Source organism: Rana temporaria, chromosome 10, assembly GCF_905171775.1.
Source record: "Rana temporaria chromosome 10, aRanTem1.1, whole genome shotgun sequence".
Taxonomy (NCBI): Eukaryota; Metazoa; Chordata; class Amphibia; order Anura; family Ranidae; genus Rana; species Rana temporaria.
In genome coordinates, this window is record NC_053498.1 from 20,162,150 (window position 1) to 20,180,792 (window position 18,643).

The following is an 18,643-nucleotide window of genomic DNA, read 5'->3' on the forward strand; positions in this document are numbered from 1 at the left end:
CTATCTATCTATCTATCTATCTATCTATCTATCGACAAATGACTTGCAATCTTCATTCTGAACAACAGTCTTACCTTAAAGGAAACTTGTCTTTAAAGACATAATAGGACTACCATTGTGGACATCTGGCTGTCATCCTAACCTTCTGTCTTCATTACTTTGAGTTATTGGCCTGGTACAAGTATACAGATGGAGAAAGTCAACGAAACCCAGAACTCCCTGTCTGTATACTATGCCTATGCTACTCCACTCTGGCTTCCGAACGGCGAACATAACCAGAACCTAGCGAAACGGGCATGTGATTTAGAGGGGAGGATCAGTCAATCAGAACTCGGATCCTACCCTTCAGCAGCACACAGCACAATTGAATAAATTAAGTATAATGGAGGGTCTGAATGAGAAGGACTAATGGCTAAAAACATTTTTTTTTTTTAGTTTTGGATTGAGCAGGAAAGAGTTAGAATTCCTGTCAGTTTTTTTGCTCTCTTTGTTCTGTCTGGGGATTCACTCTCGGTTTGTATTGCAATTGCCACCAGCAGGGCTGGTGCAAGGATTTTTGACACCCTAGGCGAAACCTATTTTTGCTGCCCCCATTTGGCTCCACCCCCTTTGTCCTGCCTATGTATACCCCACCTTTTTAATAAAGCGCCCATCAAATGCAGCCCATCAGCTGTAGCCTCACCAGGGCCTATGATATGCAGCCTCACCAGGGCCTATGATATGCAGCCTCACCAGGGCCTATGATATGCAGCCTCACCAGCGCCCATGAAATGCAGCCTACCAGCGCCCATGAAATGCAGCCTACCAGCGCCCATGAAATGCAGCCTACCAGCGCCCATGAAATGCAGCCTACCAGCACCCATGAAATGCAGCCTACCAGCGCCCATGAAATGCAGCCTACCTGCGCCCATCAAATTCGCAGCCTACCAGCGTCCATCAAATTCGCAGCCTACCAGCACCCATCAATGCAGCCTACCAGCGCCCATCAATGAATGTTTGCTTGCTTCCAATCATTAGGGAGTCAGGATGCAGATACAGTCCTCCGACGCCACTGCGCCTCTTACACTATGTGCGAACGGAGCGGTGGCTGCCTGCTGATGCTGAGAATTAGTTGGTTGCTGCAGAGAGAAGAGAGTAGAAACACCAGTGGCCGGGCACTCTAGGCAGCAGTGCGCCCTAGGTGGCTGCCTAGTTTGCCTAGTGGTATCACCGGCCCTGGTCACCAGGCCAGAAAGTGATAGGAAATTACATTTCTGCTTGTCACCAAAACAGGAATTAAGGTGGAAATTTTCCAACATGAACACTTGTTCTAGTGATAACTTTCAAAGAGGAGATTTGTTAACCTTTGGAGAGATTTCCTCTCACTTCCTGCAGCGACATCCCTAGACTTAACATGAGCCTGTTATGCTCTGGGAGGGCAAAATTGAATGGACGCTTTGATGTCATCTGTACCATTCGGCTCTGATTTATCAGGGTTTAGGTGTTTGTAGCCATATTGGTGCACTTGGGTCAGAAACCATTGAGTACTGTCCCTGATCCCTCTTCTTTTTTTTTTTGGACTAACATACAATTTTTCAGGGCAAGCTTTCAGGGTGCACTTCTTCAAGGTCCAAGCCTTAATCAGGTCATGGATCCCCTGGTGATCCAAGCACTGCGAACCAAGTCCACCCAGTTGTGTAATAATAGCAAATGAATATTCGCTATTTTCACACTGATTCTCCTCCTGGCCAATCAGGAAGACCCGTTTCCCAATTGGCCGAAAGGAGAAGTGTCCGATTTGCCACCAGGGAGGATACGGAATCTGCTGTGATGCCCGCGGAGGAGAGAAGGGGAAGCCGCCAGTGATGGCTGCCACCTGTCGCCCAGGTGAAGTGCTGCCCACCATCGTTGGGATAAGTTCTCTGGATAACCTGATCGACTGGACCAGTGGGGGGGGGGTCAGCCTGTGGGTGTACTGTTTACCACCGCCCCCCCCCCCCCCCCCCCGAAAAAAAAATTCTTTGCCACCAGCCGCCACTGGTCATACATCACATGTGTAGCATTGTGACAACAGCAGATCAAGCAGAGGCTAAGATGGTAGCTTCCTTTGCTATTCTTTCACCCATTGGGAGGCTTCATAATATGGTGGTGGGTTTGTTTGTCCCACCTCTTTTTCTATATAAAATTGTAATATGAAATCATGCGATAAGCAAATTTGTAGTTTATTATTTCACTGGAGATATTGCACCCATATCTTGATATAAAGAGCTTGTTGATCCTGAAGAAGCCCTGGATCTATGTGAAACGCGTTGTCCACCAGCCTCTATACTCTTTATTTTGTATACCTATATCATGTGGCTATGGATCCAAAGAGTAGGAGGGTTTAGTTTTTTGCTTTAAATCTTTACAGTATGTTTTAATAGAAAGGGCTGCATGGGTTGTAAAACTCTGGAGTTACATTAAGCCATGATGTCTTTAATACAAGAAAGGGAGCAATGTTTCTCTTTAAAACCTTTTATTCCATTTTGGCTGAATGCATGTTTTCACTTTGAAAGCGCTTTTGTTGCGGGGTGCAGTGTTTTTCGATCGATGCAAAGTTCCATTGCCATTTTGTCTAGGAGAGGATCGCCACTGCTTTAAGTTAAAGCCACTCAGAGGCACTGAAATCAAAACTGGAAAAAGCCGGTCTCAGTCAGCGCCTTGTTGGATGTAGCTCCACATAAATAGCATAATATAAAAACAGAAAAAAAAATATGAGCGTTCTCAGCTTCTGGGCAACAAAAAGGTCATGTATACAGGCAAAAAAACGTTAATAATTAATCTCCCCATGTAAGATGGCCGCTTCCTGTGGAGATGACTGGGCGCTCATGTTTATGCATTATGCATCTGTTTATTTCGGTGGAAATCCTAAATTTAACCCAGTAGTAGGAGTGAGATTTGACCTGTCTGACTGGATTAATTATTTCTTGTCAAAAGAAAATTAAGATTTGTGCCAAGATGTGTTCAGGCAGCCTGGATGCGGGCCAATCCCAAGGTCACCGCACCTTTCTGACTGGAAATTGCTCGCCGGAATGTGCGATATAAACACCTCAGTACGAGATTGGCTTTTTGTTTATGTATGTGGCTGAAAATGAGTGATAACTGTTTATTTAATGCCGCAATAAACTATCTAGGGTGACTCATGTACTTCATGCCGCTAGGGCTTCTCAACCAGAGATAGGCAGAGCAGGGTAGACCATAGCAACCAGACGGCTAAGGGAAGGAGGATTTGTGATTGGTTGCTATGGGTTACTGTGATTAACATGGTGATCTTAGTCTTGACCTCTCGGCTTTTTAAATTTGAAATGGTATCAGCCTCCTGCAGTCCCTGTATAGCAGGGCTGGGGTGTGAGGGGAAGAAGCAGCACAAGAAGCCAATCGGTTAATGTGCTGATAGAAGGAGAAGATTGACAGAGCCATAAACTCCTCACTGTGCTGCTTCACCCTTTGCTGTCCAGACACAGACTGGGGCGAGTCCATGAAGGGGTTCAATGATGCTGGCAATCAGGCTGAGGAGATGCAAAAAAATACTGTGGGGGAAAATTCATTGATTGAAGGTAAACATAGCAGCACAATTTGGTTTTGTTATTTAATCTTTTGATAAGCTATTCATTTTTTTAATAGTACTTTAGGCTGGAGTTTTGCTTTAGATGGGCCTGGATACTGCAGTGGCCTATAACGAAATGTTACAGGTCTGTCAGTAATTTAGATTGGTTGGCATGAGTTGCTGCCCTCCAATGCTTCTTCCCTTCAGAGCTCCAACCAATGGGTTGCTGCCCTCCAATGCCTCTTCTCTTCAGAGCTCCAACCAATGGGTTTCTGCCCTCCAATGCCTCTTCTCTTCAGAGCTCCAACCAATGGGTTGCTGCCCTCCAATGCCATTTCTCTTCAGAGCTCCAACCAATGGGTCGCTGCCCTCCAATGCCTCTTATCTTCAGAGCTCCAACCAATGGGTTGCTGCCCTCCAATGCATTTTCTCTTCAGAGCTCCAACCAATGGGTTGCTGCCCTCCAATGCCTCTTCTCTTCAGAGCTCTAACCATTGGGTTGCTGCCCTCCAATGCCTCTTCTCTTCAGAGCTCCAACAAATGGGTTGCTGTCCCCCAATGCCTCTTCAGAACTCAGGCCAATGGTTGCACTTTGACATCATCATGTACAATGCAAGACAGCAGTCCTACATTGTACGCAAGGATGGCGAGGGATGTCAGAGAGAAGAGGAGAGCTCCAGAAGACTGCTAGAGTGAGGAATATGGTAGGTACTACAGAGCTAACATTGCTATCCCTTTAGCGCAGGGTTGGGGGACCCCACTGCAAGGGTATTTTTTTTACAAAAATCCTAGAGTTCAGGTTGAAAGGTAGATTAATATTAAATATTAATCTGCTTTGAGTTTCTTCTATCTCTAAAGAATTCTATTGGTGAGCTCTCTGCATTTCAGTTCCTGGTGAAAAGCTCTTCTATGTCCATCATAGTGTAGACCAGCCTTTCTCAATCAGGGTTTCATAGAAAGGTTGTTAGGGGTTCCTTGAGCAATGAGCAACTTCTGCCTCTAAGATGAGTAAACCACTATAAACAAAAATCTTTTTGGCTATCTGTAATGGGACCACAAATGTAAGGGCCATCTGCCTCAGTGACTAATGTACTGTGAAAGTTTGATATAGTAAATATTATGAGGGGTTACCTGAGCGTGTAAAGTTTTTTCAAGGGTTCCCCTACGTTAAAAAGTTTGAGAGTGGCTGGTATACAGAATGTAACAGGAGGAGCTTGAACATGCAATACTAGGTGGGAACACCCAAAACTCTCAGGTGGAGATAGTAACTGCAAAGGGATCTTGCTGTTGAAATATCCACGACCTGTATGAAGCCAGGGGCTCAATCAACAGGTTCCAGCTACAGCTAAAATATAACTTTTGGATGAAGTGGCCCAGGTTTAACTCTGATGTCCCCCCAAACAGGAAGTGAGGGAAAATTTCTGTCAGGGCTGGGCTCAGCCCTTCCTTCTCTGTGCTGAGAGCTCAGCTTTCGGCTAATTGCCAGCTTCCATCTCTTCACAGTGATCCACCTGTTGTTGATCCTGCTCGTCAGCTCTGCATAGTTAAAGCCTTCCAGTTAATTTGCTCTTTGCCTTCGCCTGTGTTAACATCACAAGAGTCTTTCTCCTGCGTTCCTGTTGAAGACCTGCTTGACTGACGTTCCCTCTGGCTACAGATCCTGCTTGCTGTATGTCTACCTTTATTGCTGGCTCTTGGACATTGGCTTGGCCGACTACCCGATCCAGTTACTGAACCTTTTTATTTTTACTATTAAACAAGTGTGATTTAACTGTACTTCTGTCTCGGTCTGATTCATGGTTTCTGACAATTTCCGCTAGTGCAGGGGTCTCAAACTGGCAGCCCTCCAGCTGTTGTGAAACTACAAGTCCCATCATGCCTCTGCCTTTGGGAGTCATGCTTGTAACGGTCAACCTTGCCTCATGGGACTTGTAGTTTTGCGACAGCTGGTGGGCCACCAGTTTGAGACCCCTGCTCTAGTGTATTCTAGTGTTCATACAATGTATGAACAGAAGATCAGTGATTTCCCCTAGTGAGGGCACCCCCCCTACAGTTAGAACACACCCAGGGACATACTTAACCCCTTCCCCGCCCCCTAGTGTTAACCCCTTCACTGCCAGTGGCATTTTTTATAGTAATCCAATGCATTTTTATAGCACTGATCGCTATAAAAATGCCAATGGTCCCAAAAATTTGTCAAAAGTGTCCAAAGTGTCCGCCATAATGTCGCAGTATCGAAAAAAAATCCCTGATCGCCGCCATTACTAGTAAAAAAAATATTAATAAAAATGCCATAAAACTATCCCCTATTTTGTAAACGCTATAACTTTTGCGCAAACCAATCAATAAACGCTTATTGCGATTTTATTTTACAAAAAATATGTAGAAGAATACGTATCGGCCTAAACTGAGGGAAAAAAAAGTTGTTTTATATATTTTTAGGGGATATTTATTACAGCAAAAAGTAAAAAATATATATATTTTTCAAAATTGTCGCTCTATTTTTGTTTATAGCGCAAAAACTAAAAAACGCAGAGGTGATCAAACACCACCAAAAGAAAGCTCTATTTGTGGGAAAAAAAGGACGCCAATTTTGTTTTGGAGCCACATCGCACGACCACGCAATTGTCAGTTAAAGCGACGCAGTCCCGAATCGCAAAAAGTGCTCTGGTCTTTGACCAGCAATATGGTCCGGGGGTTAAGTGGTTAAATGCATCCAAAGAGGTTCTGACCCCTTTTCCGAATGTAAAAATTGTCCATCATGAACTTTAAGTGTACTTGGTGTAGCTTATCTAATGTGGAAGTGGAATGTTACTGATAGTAGCCAATTAACTTGCATCTGCCATGATTTTTTGTATTGTGTATTTTTTTGGGGAAAGGTTGAAAAATGAGAGAAAAAAACTAAAATCTACATATTGACTTTTATAGGTGTCGCCAGCAAACAGGAGAACATAAAGACTTTCAGCATCACAAACACGATCGCATTCCCCGTAGAGAGGCGGGACAATGGCGAGATCATTACCTGTGAGGCATCGCATCCAGCTCTTAAAGGGCAGAAAAAGCAGACGCAGTATGTCCTGGATGTTCAGTGTAAGTAGAATTAATGACTATATTGTTCTTAGCTAGACTCTAACATAGCCAAGGCACAAAATCAACTTCCAAAAGAAAAAAAAAATGTATGTTCAGATCACCGAAACTTGCTTGTTTACATCTATAGACTGGTAGATTCCAGCAGCAGCCTAATCCTGAGGAAAAGTTTTTTCAAATGTGGTAAAAATGTTGCTTGTGGGACTTTTATATAACAAACTGAAACATACTAGATGCACTACATGGCCAAAATGTTATGGACATTTGACCACAACAGTTATAAGGCTGCATTCACATCTAGGCAGACAAAATCGCGGCGTTTTGTCCCGCGAATTGCGGCGACAAATAGCGGCGTTTTGTACCGCGATTTGCGGCGACAAAACGCTGCGATTGTCCGCCTAGATGTGCCCCTAGATTGTCCCCCTATGGAGATGGTTCCCATCTCCTATGCCGAACGCCGCCTGAAAAAAAGGTCCGGGACTTTTTTTCAGGTGGCAGGCATGGAGATGTGAACCATCTCCATAGAGGGAAATGTTAAATCATCCCTCTGGCGTCTCGGGGCGGCAGCGGCGTCACACTACAGGCGACAAAACGCCGCGATTGTCTGCCTAGATGTGCCCCTAGATTGTCCCCCTATTATGGAGATGGTTCCCATCTCCTATGCCGAACACCGCCTGAAAAAAGGTCCGGGAATTTTTTTCAGGCGGCAGGCGTTCGGCGTGGAGATGTGAACCATCTCCATAGAGGGCAATGTTAAATCATCCCTCTGGCGTCTCGGGGCGGCAGCGGCGTCACACTACAGGCGACAAAACGCCTAGGTGTGAATGGGGGCTAAGAGCTTGTTGGACAAATCCATGGGCATTCAATATGGGATAGAAACCCCTTTGTGACTGGCCCCTTTCACAGTCAGTTTATTCGGCGGACCTGAACGGGCGCTCAATGCATGTATATGGAGCATCGGATGTCAGTGGTGAGCGTGTCTGCTGACATCCGATTCGATCGCTAAAATCAGACAGATGGCGATACGTCGCCATCCGTCCTATCGGATCGGGTGAGCTCTGATGAAACCGGAAATGCTGTCCGTTTTTGTCCGATCCCTCCATAGACAAGCAGCAGCGCTCAACAAGCCCCTCCCCACTCAGTGAGCAGAGAGGGGCCTGTCATCCGCCGGCTCAGTGGAGATAAACATAGAGATCTCCCGCTCAGCTGGCGGACACCGCTCACGGATCCGTCCGGTGTGGAAGGGGCCTAAGAGCCTGGACTCTTCTTGGGAGGCTTTCCACAAAATGTTCTAGCGTGTCTATGGAAATGTGTGCCCATTCAGCCGCAAGAGTATTTGGGAGGTCAGGTACTGGCATTGGATAGGAAAACCAATCATCTTTTCAATTTATCCCAAAGCAGAAGGTGTTGACATCAGGGTTCTGCGCAGGCAACTTGAGTTTCTCCACACCAAATTGGTCAAACCATGTCTTCTTGGATAGTCCAACTCCATATATATGCTCTTAAATAATCTTCAAATGTATTGGTTCTCTATAGGAAACAATGTCATTACAGCAGATGTGAATGTGTTTCAGCCATGTCAGCCTTGTTCACAACAAAAATTAAATATGCAAAAAGCAACACAATACGTGAGTGAGCAAAACCCCAACTAACAACAAAGGCATATGGTTAACTCAACAATACATTAATAGAGGTCATGTATATTGAGAACCAATACATTTTGAAGATTTTTAAAAACACGTTTGGAGTCTTGGATGGTCTTTCTTCCTACCATTTGTGTTTGCAGCTGTGCGACTGCTTATTCTGCACCCGAAAGCCCTTGAGGACTTTTTCACCTTTTAGAATTGTAGCACCTTATGCCGCGTACACACGACCGGTTTTCGGGTTCTAAAAAATGATTTTTTTTTTAATGTCATTAAAAACGATCATGTGTGGGCTTCAGAGCATTTGTCAAGATCTAAAAAATGGGCACACGACGTTTTTAACGTTGCAGTTTTTCAGCTTGTAAAAAATGGTCGTGTGTGGTAACGACGTGAAAAAACCGTGCATGCTCAGAAGCAAGTTATGAGACGGGAGCGCTCGTTCTGGTAAAACTAGCGTTCGTAATGGAGTAAGCACATTCATCACGCTGTAACAGACGCAAATCGACTTTTACTAACAAGGAATCGGCTAAAGCAGCCCAAAGGGTGGCGCCATCCGCATGGAACTTCCCCTTTATAGTGCCGTCATACGTGTTGTACATCACCGCGCTTTGCTAGAGCATTTTTTTTTTACGATTGTGTGTAGGCAAGGCCGTTTTAATGATCGGGTTGAAAAAAACGTTGTTTTTTTCTAGACCCCTAAAAACGTCATTTTTTACAACACGAAAAGCGGTCGTGTATATGCGGCATCACTCTTCATGTTTTTATGGAGCTGGATTTGTACACCGTGGTATAGACATACTAAAACAGAAAAGGCTTTCCCCAAAATGTTTGCACACACATAGAAAAATAGTCCTCAATGTCTTTATTTTCTGTAGCATTAACAGCAGCCTCCACTGGAAACACCCGAACTCAATAAATTGGAGTGGACCATATAGTGTAGCTAGATAGACATAAAAACATTGTAGCAATTAAATACTGTGGCAATTGTGTACGGACGCAAACCATTTATAAAAATCTAATCCATGGAGTGTCTATAAAAAATAAATCCAGTGGCTGAATTATTCCTCTTGGGTCCAGGTTGTGGGGCTGTGGGGTGGAAGTTGCATCCTCCATGTTTCCCTACTTGTTGGGTGCCAAGCAAGGGTCACATGAGAAACCTGCCCTGGAGTGGGTTCTTCTGGGCTATGCTAGGTACTTTGTACAGGTTCACTGCTTTACACGTGGGATACCGAGCAGGCTGGTAACACTCCCTCCATGTTCCTCTCCTAGTTGGGCGCCAAGCAAGGGTCACATGAGAGGCCTATCCCAGAGTGGGTTCTTTTGGACTACGTGAAGCGCTTTGTGCAGGGTCCGTGCTTTACACTCGGGATACCTTTACTTCTAGCCATGCTCACAACCCGGACAGATGACTAAACATAAACCAACTCCAGAATACTCTCTTGATGTATTCTTCATCACTATAGTCACTTGTGCATTTAGGAGGGCCGCGCAGAGCCAATGCCCTTTCCACTTGTCCAGCGTATCACCGTTACCTCACTACCAGTAACGGTATGGGATCCCGTCATGCACCTAGCACGGACTCCCGGCATGCACTTCACGTCACTTTACTTTTTGTCTTCCGTACCTGTGTACAGGATGAGGGCCTCGGCGGTGCAGATCTGCTCCCGTTGCTAATGTAGGTGGATGGCTGCCAACAACATGTGCAGGCTTAGGACAGGCTGCTAAAGAAACCTTTGTTACCCTCGGTAACCACCTGTATCTTCACATTGCATTAAGTCTTGTACCGTTATCTCATACCCCAGTGTACTTAGTGACTCGAGCTGTAGACTGCATGTGCCGGTTACTTGCATTACACCCCTATAGCAATTCAGACCAGGCAAAGGCAAAGTTGTAAACATTTTACTTAAAGAATAGGTTAACATGATGACAAGACATTCCCCAACATCCCTAGTCCATAACTACAGGCTTGTGACTGCCCCAGCATACCTGTTTAAGCAACAGTCCAATGTTGGTTTAGTCCATGTCTGGAGCTCATCTCCGGCTTTGGCAGGGCACATTCTATTCATACCACGGCAATGGCATCAGGCAGAACATCTCTGTGTTTGTGTGGAAATTTGCTTTTATAAGTATTTTTTTCCAATACATTCCCATGTGCTAATTTTACCGTATAATCAATGTACGCTTGAAAATGCCGAATGCTCCTAAACACCACGTTTAGGAGCATTCAGCATTTTGTTTGCCCGAAGGCTCCCCCCAAAAACACATTTGTGATGTTTGTTTTTTTATCAACCTGCAAACCCCCCTCTTCAAACATGCCTGTAAACACTCAATTGTGCATGGGCACATAGGCTAACATAGGGTTGCTTGTACAGGCTGAAGAAAAAACACCAAGGGCCAGATTCACATAGATTTACGTTACTCCACGGCGGCGTAACGTTTCCCATTTACGTTACACCGCCGCAGGTTTACAGCGTAAGTGCCTGATTCTCAAAACTCTTACCTGTAAACTTGCGGCGGTGTAACGTAAATGTGCTTGGCGCAAGCCCGCCCAATTCAAATGGGGCGGGCACCATTTAAATTAGGCGCGTTCCCGCGCCGAACGTACTGCGCATGCTCCATCTGGAAAATTACCCGACGTGCATTGCGCTAAATGACGTCGCGCGGACGTCATTTGTTGAGACGTTAACGTAAATGGCGTCCAGCGCCATTCACGGACGACTTGCGCAAACAACGTGATTTTTTAAATTTCGACGCGGAAACGACGGCCATACTTAATATGGCTTAGAACACCTAGGGCTCGGCCCTAATTTTACGCGGCGTATCTCGATGGAAACAACGTAAAGTTAGATCGACGGGCAGCGCGGACGTTCGGGAATCGCCGTAGCTAGTCATTTGCATATTCTACGCCGACCGCAATGGCCTCGCCACCTAGCGGCCGGCCTAGAATTGCATCCTTAAGATCCGACAGTGTAATTCAATTACACCTGTCGGATCTTAGGGCTAGCTATGCGTAACTGATTCTATGAATCGGTCGCATAGTTAGGACGGCCGGACGCCGTCGTATCTCTTCTGTGAATCTGGCCCCAAAAGCCTGTAAAATCAGCATTTTTTTTTTATGCCCACTGTGCAATAAGGCCTTAAAAGGGTTAAACCCCACAAACTGACTTTAGTATTGCTGTGAATATCAAAAAGCAAAATAATATTAATGGCTGCTTTCTGCCAAAGACCCATTTCGAAATATCATAAATATTGTAGAGAATGTAGGGCACGTCTTATTAAAACGTAACTTTAATATCTCACTTTGAAAATCTTTTTGAAATATGAATACATTGGTAACAAAAAGCATATCAGTATCAAAACAAGCACAGGCAGTACTAAAAGAGGACCTGTACTGTTGTGCTAAAAAAAATAAGTCATTAGAAGTCAGTTGGCAAAGCCTAGTGACCAGTATTGCCTGCTGCTGATCTTCTCTTTCCATATTACTGACTTATCATACCTTGTTCTGCACTGTGTATATGTGTGGAGGTGACCATCTTACTGGTGGTTCAGAGCTTTGCATCTTTATGTCAGGGCTGCCCCCTTGATGACTGGTGGGGTAATGATCAAGAAGCAGCAGGATATGTGGAGAAAGCACTAAAATAAACAAAAACGTGGTTGTCTTTGCACTGCAGGTCCACAGGTACAACTTCCTCTCCAGCAAGGAGAACCGTGAGAAGCACAGAAATGACATCCCCAAATCTCATGAAACCAGAAGTTAGGGGCAAAATTCTATATGGTCTCATGCTGCAGATATATAGCTATTAGGCTACTGCACAGGAACTGGATTCTTATTTTTCAGAAGGATTGCCAGGCAAATGGTACATTTTTCAGTGTATTGCTTAGGCACAATTACATTTGTAGGTATTCCCTAAAAAAGTCATCACTAAATGGCGGACTGCGGCCCGGACCTGGACTGAATGACAGTCCTACCTGGACCGAGACTCTGCCATATAGCAACCTGGGGGTCCTCTCCTGGTTGATATCTTCCCTGCCACCGCCTCCACTTTTATTCTTACACAGCAGTTGGTAGGCAGAAGGCGTGGCATGTGTGGGCAGAGGGCCGGACTGCCCAATATTTAAAGTTTAAAAGCTGGTGATTTGTTGCAAGGACGGAGTGGTCCTAGCAACCAATCACCTGTCTGTTAACAGGAAAAGTTGGGCAGTCCTGCGCTCACACAAGCCACGCCTTCTGCCTACCAACTACTGGGTAAGGTAGGATTGGAAAGGTTGGAGAAGGATTATGATTTAAAGGGGGTAATGTGATGTAAAGGAGAGGCTTTCATCTAAGGGGGGTTGTGAAGGGGATGTGTATTCAAGTTGGTGGGGTGGGTTGTGAAGAGGACTGGGATACAAGAAACGGGGGGTTGGGATACAAGAAAGGGGAATATGTAAAGAAGACTGGGATACAAACAAGGGGGGGCTGTGAGGTGGAGTGGGATACAAGAAGAGGGGGCTGTGAGGGGGAATGGGGTACAAAAAGGGGGGCTGTGAGGGGGAATGGGATACAAGAAGGGGGGGCTGTGAGGGGGAATGGGATACAAGAAGGGGGGGCTGTGAGGGGGAATGGGATACAAGAAGGGGGGCTGTGAGGCGGAATGGGATACAAGAAGGGGGGGCTGCAAAGGGGGCTGAGATGCATGGAACATTGGGCAGGCCTGCCCTCTTTCCACACAAGTCAAGCCTTCTGCCTACATACTACTGGATAAGGTAGGATTGGAGAAGGACTATGATTGGAAGGCGGAAATGTGATGTAAAGGAGGGGCTTTCATGTTAAAAGGACTGGGGGATGTAAGGAAGGGGGGAGCCTGTGAAAGGGACTGGTATACAAGAAATGAGGGGAGTGGGCTGCGAAGGGGACTGGTGTACAATTAAGGGGGGGACTGGAATACAAGAAAGGGGGCGGGCGGTGAAGGGGACTGGGATGCATGGAAAGGGGTGGGCTGTATTATAAATAAGATGCTGTAATGTAAAGGGGAGTGCTGTAATGTAAAGAGGGTGATGTGTTACAAAGTGGGACTTTGATGTGAAGGAGATGCTGTAATGTGAAAGGGGGCTGTATTGTGAAGGGGGGGGGGATTGAGGAAGGGGATTGGGATACAAAGAAGAGGGGACTGTGAAGGGGACTAGGCATGGGCGTCCGCTGAAATTTTTTCGGGGGGGGGCTTCGGCAGCGGCGATACACAGTCGCATTTAACCCTTTCTTTAAACGCTAGCGGGATTTAAAAGCGCCCTGGCGAATAGCCGAATAGCACAGCTAAAAGGATGGTAAAGAGACTCTTTTTAGTGGCGCAATACCGATAACGCGGCCAGCTGGCAGTGTAAAATAGCTCTTGAGATAATTCAGCTTCACTCCATGCCTATATAAATATAGCCTAGAGAATGTACAGACCCCTCCATTCAGCACAGATGAACGCCCCCTTCAGCACAGATCCCCCGTTCTGCACAGACCCCTCCGTTCAGCACAGATGGACCACCCCTTCAGCACAGACCCCTCAATTCAGCACAGATTGACCCCCTTTAAGCACAGACCTCCCCTTCAGCACAGACCCACATTCAGCACAGATGGACCCCCCCTTCAGCACATAACTCCCCCTTCAGTATAGACCCCCGTTCAGCACAGATGGACCCCCCATTCAGCACAAATCCCCCCTTCAGCACAGACGGACCCCCCCCTCACATTCGATTCAACACCTCAGATCAGCCATCAGTGCGGCACAGGCAGCAGGTTCCCTCCCTGTATACACATAAACACTGGAGGGGGAGGCGGCTTCACTCTGCTTGCTGTGCCTGTGTGACATCCGGCCCAGGACTGCTCAGATAGCCCCGCGGCTGCGAGACTCTTCAACACCTTCTCGATTTTCAAGTAAATTTTACTAAAGGGGGTTTTTAGTAAAGGGGGTTCTGTATAGTAAAGGGAGGGCTGTGGCGTGAAGGGGAAACTGCAATGTACGTGTGGGGGAAGGGGGCTGTGATGTGAGTCTTCGCACAAATATGGGACTCGGACGCCTGCTGAAAGAACATTTTCTGAATGTACCTCCATGAATTTTAATTCCATACCCCTGCCCTAATAGATGGCTAATCCTTACCTTTTGAGTTCAGGTTGACTCTACTACCAAACTTCACGTTACCTTTTTACCTTGATGCTGCTGCTGCGGTCCCGTGTTTGCAGGCAGTTAGTATAAGGTTTATACATGCTCTGCCCTTGAGGCTCTTGGATCATATGAAGTACATTCCTTAGGAGCATAAAATTGATTTTCATATGAATTTTTCAGTATTTGTATAGCTGGTCCCATGACATACATTGCGCAGTTATCTATTGGTATTGAATTGAGGAGTAGTACCACATCCGCCTTGGAATGGATCAAAGTTATGTTTTTGAATGTCAAAGTAACACAAGTAACGAATGGCACTGATGGCAGTATCATTGCTTACCAAGGCCCTGTGGGCACTTGCATTTTTCTATTCCTAGCTTGTTGAAGCTAGTCTCTAGAACATCAGTTCAATGGGCATTTTCAAATAGGTTTCAAAACATTTAAAGAGTTTAAATCGGCTTTCTTAGCGTCTTTTAAAGCAAACTTTTCACCCCATTTGACCCAGTGAGTTGGATTTGGGGACAAGTGGTGGTTGGCGCTTCCGACTTCAAAAGCCATTGGTGCAAATCGACCTGTGTGCATTCAGTATGCAGATTCTGGCTTTGAGAAATGTTGGTGTTTAGGTGTGCCCCCGCTGTGTCCCACTTTTCAATGTAGAACACCTCCCAGTAGGCTGCTGATAAAATCCTCTGTACGCTGATTGCACCTGCACAGTCAATCCCCAAGGAATTTTTATGGGTCTCCTGACTGCCTTTTGCCCATAGAAGGGAGGTGCAACTGGTGCAGAGAGGATTTTACAAAAGGCTCTCAAAACTGCATCAAGCTTTTTCTCACAATTTGATGGAAATTGGGAAATTTCTTGGAAATTTCACCATTTTGGTAAAATACATTGGAGTCGATTGAAAAGGTGAAATAAACCACTTGCCGACCAACTGCCGTCATTATACAGCGGTAGATCGGCACGATCCCGCGAGCCGTCGTAGCTGTACGTCGGCTCCTTTAAGCGGGATGGCAGGCGCACACGCCCGATGCACCAAGGGGGGTGACAATGCTCGTGACCGGCAGTCGTGATCACCGCCGGCAACGCGCGATTGCGGGCACGAGAGGCAGAACAGGGACCTGTGTTTGTGTGTAAACACACACATCTCTGTTCTGTGAGGAGAGGAGATGCAGCTTGTGAGTTCCTAATAGCCAGGAACCACAATCTTAGACAATATTCCAATCGCACACCTTCCTGGAGAAGCGGCCTATAACTGTAGAAATGGGTGCTGAAGCGATCACCAGCTGGGAACTGGAACAGCAATCATACGAACATATTCGCCAACACATCGTGGATCGTACAGAACGTCCAAAAATTTATTGCAGTGAAAACATCACAAGGATAGCAACGTTTCGAGGTCGCGCAGGGCCTCTTCGTCAGGCAAGTGCCTGACGAAGAGGCCCTGCGCGATCTCAAAACGTTGCTATCCTTGTGATCCACGGTGTGCTGGCGAATATGTTCGTAGGAACCACAATCTGTCATCTCCTATAGCGAGTCCCCTCCCCCTATAGTTAGAACGCAGTTAACCCCTTGAACTCCCCCTAGTGTTAACCCCTTATCTTCCAGTGACATTTTTACAGTAATTAGTGCATTCTTATAGCACTGAACGCTGTATGAATGCCAATGGTCCCAAAAATGTGTCGACGGTGTCCGAAATGTCCGCCATAATGACGCATTCCCGATAAAAACCAGTTTGCCGCCATTACTAGTAAAAATAATAATAAATATGCCATAAATCTATCCCCTATTTTGTAGACACTATGGCCCAGATTCACAGAGAGTGGGCGCACATTATGCCGCCGTAGAGTAACCAATGTACGCTACGCCAACGCAGCGCAGAGAGGCAAGCAATGAATTCAACAAGCCAGTGCTCCCAACACTGCGCCAGTGTGGCATGGGATTCGAAGGCGTACGCCGGCATAGGTGGAAGTGGGAGTGACCCATGCAAATGAGGCGTAACCCCATGCAAATGATGGTCCGAGCGCCAGACAGATACGTATCACGAACTGCGCATGCGCCGTGACGCCTGCTCACAACCACGTCGGAACAACTGCCTAAACTACGCCGGATCACTGCGTACGGCATGAACCTACGCCCAGCCAGACACACGTCCAACGTAAAATACGCCAGCTTGTTCCCTGGTGCAGACCTTTGCATGTCTGCTGCTGGGTTGCACCTCCTTTATGGGGAATAACTTCACACAGACGTACAACTTACGCGCACCTCGTGTAGCCTGCGTCGAGCGCACGCAGGTTCGTGAATCGCCGTATTTCCCTCATTTGCATGTTTGAATGGCTAATCAATGGGAGCGGCACCATGCACCCAGCCTAAATGTGCACCCACCCTACGCCAGCGTAGGCAAGCTACGTCGGCGGGGTGTAGCCTGGTTTTGGGCGCATATCTGTTTGTGGGTCTGGTGCACAGATACGACAGCGCACATTTGCACTCACGTCGGTGTAACTTGTTATACGTTGGCGTAAGTGCTTTGTGAATCTGGGCCTAGAACTTTTTTTTTAATTGGGGATATTTATTATAGCAAAATGTACAAAATATTGGGTGCAACAAGCTTTAAACGACTCTTGATATAGATATTTGATATTTAAACTACTCTATATATAGAGCGAGAGAAATATAAATATGTCTATATCTATATCTAGATAGAGATGTATAAAAAAAGATTTTCACGTGTAAACAAAAAGTGCCAGAAAATGCCTGGTCTTCAAGTGGTTTAATTAAACAAAAAAAAGACTGAAGCTCCCCCATAAAAAACTGAAACAAAGCTGTACTAAAAAATAAATAAAAAAAAGAACACTACATTTTAATGAACTTAAATTACTCGAAATACACCCCAAAAAAAATCAAAATGAAAAAGATCTTTTTTTTTTTTTCAAGCAAACTTTAACAAAAGCAGTTCAGTTTAAAACTATTGCATCTTGCTGTAAATTGAAATTGATGGCAGATTTCAAACCACATCCTGCGTATTTGAATAGTGGATCTTATAACAGTTTAAAGTTCACCATGTAGCCAGAAAAGTACACTTATCCTTTAATTCTTATTGAATGCCAAATGGCAAGCATCATAAAAACAAGCCACAAAACCTCTAATGACCTTTTAAATGTTTGAGTATAAGTCAAAGTAAGTCATAATCACTAACTGAACGTCTGTTGACAGTTGGTGGATCCAATTATCTCGGGTCAAAGGCCTCGGTCTTCTTTTAATACTCCATAACTTTGACCCCCTAACTACTCCTAGTTCTTAAAACTATGACAGTTACCCCCATCAGACCCCATTGACTGCTGGTAATCCTTTATAATCCGTGTACAGACCCTTTATACTCTATGTAAAGCTTCATAATTCCAGCTGACCTCATCTCACCTATTCCACGACCTTCACAGCTATTGACATCTTTGAGATTTATGTCATCCCATGAGGACCCGCGTTTGTTAAATATACAAATTGAGCATCTTCTAATAAGTGCCTTTTGCTCATTCATGAGACGCTGGCAGTAGTCTTTGTTCTAAAGGGATGGCAATTTAATGGACTTGTTACAACATCCTTGTTGTTTATAGGTTTTGGCAGTGCGTGTTGGGGGTGACAATTGTGTTTACTACCATTCAGAAGGGCTGTGATTGTTACTTAAAAATTTACGGAGAAATACATTTAAAAGGCACTGCTCAAGCTTGGGGACAACCATTTCTCAATGTCGCCGAAGTCCAACAGTGGTTCATGAGGACTATGGTCCATGAGAAGCTCACTTCCATTCTTGAGGAGACTCGTGCTAAATTCTTAACAGTCTGGGCCCCTAGCTAACTTACAGGGCCGCCACCAGGGGCAACCCCCTTTTTTTTCTAAGGGGCCCGGAGGTCCCAAGGTCCCCTGATGCCAACCTCCCCCTTTTTGTTCGTTGGCACCCAAAGCCGCCCGACCTCAATTCTCTGCGGTATCGCTTCTCAATTAGTGAGTGAGTGAGAAACTTATTTAGCGCAACACATGCGAACTGAATCGCCTGTGGGCGCTTAGTATCCTTTCCCTACTGTACTTTTGCCCTCAGAAAAGATGGGTTTTGAGTTTTTTTCTGAAAGGCCAGGTGATTCACCTCCAACCGGATGCTGGTTGGTAGAGCGCTCCATAGTCTAGGTCCTTGGATTCCAGCACCCAAAGCCCCCCGACCTCAATT

The 18,643-nt window shown here is 45.7% G+C and overlaps 1 protein-coding gene across 4 annotated transcripts in view; it reads left to right on the forward strand.

The window, feature by feature from the left end:
• Nucleotides 1-18,643, forward strand: part of CADM4 (cell adhesion molecule 4) — a 658,906-nt gene that overhangs the window by 573,179 nt on the left and 67,084 nt on the right. For all 4 annotated transcript variants that reach the window (XM_040327345.1, XM_040327344.1, XM_040327346.1 and 1 more), the window contains one exon: nucleotides 6,494-6,655. In XM_040327345.1, the coding sequence (XP_040183279.1) occupies nucleotides 6,494-6,655 (162 nt within the window). The remainder of the gene's footprint in view (nucleotides 1-6,493; nucleotides 6,656-18,643) is intronic.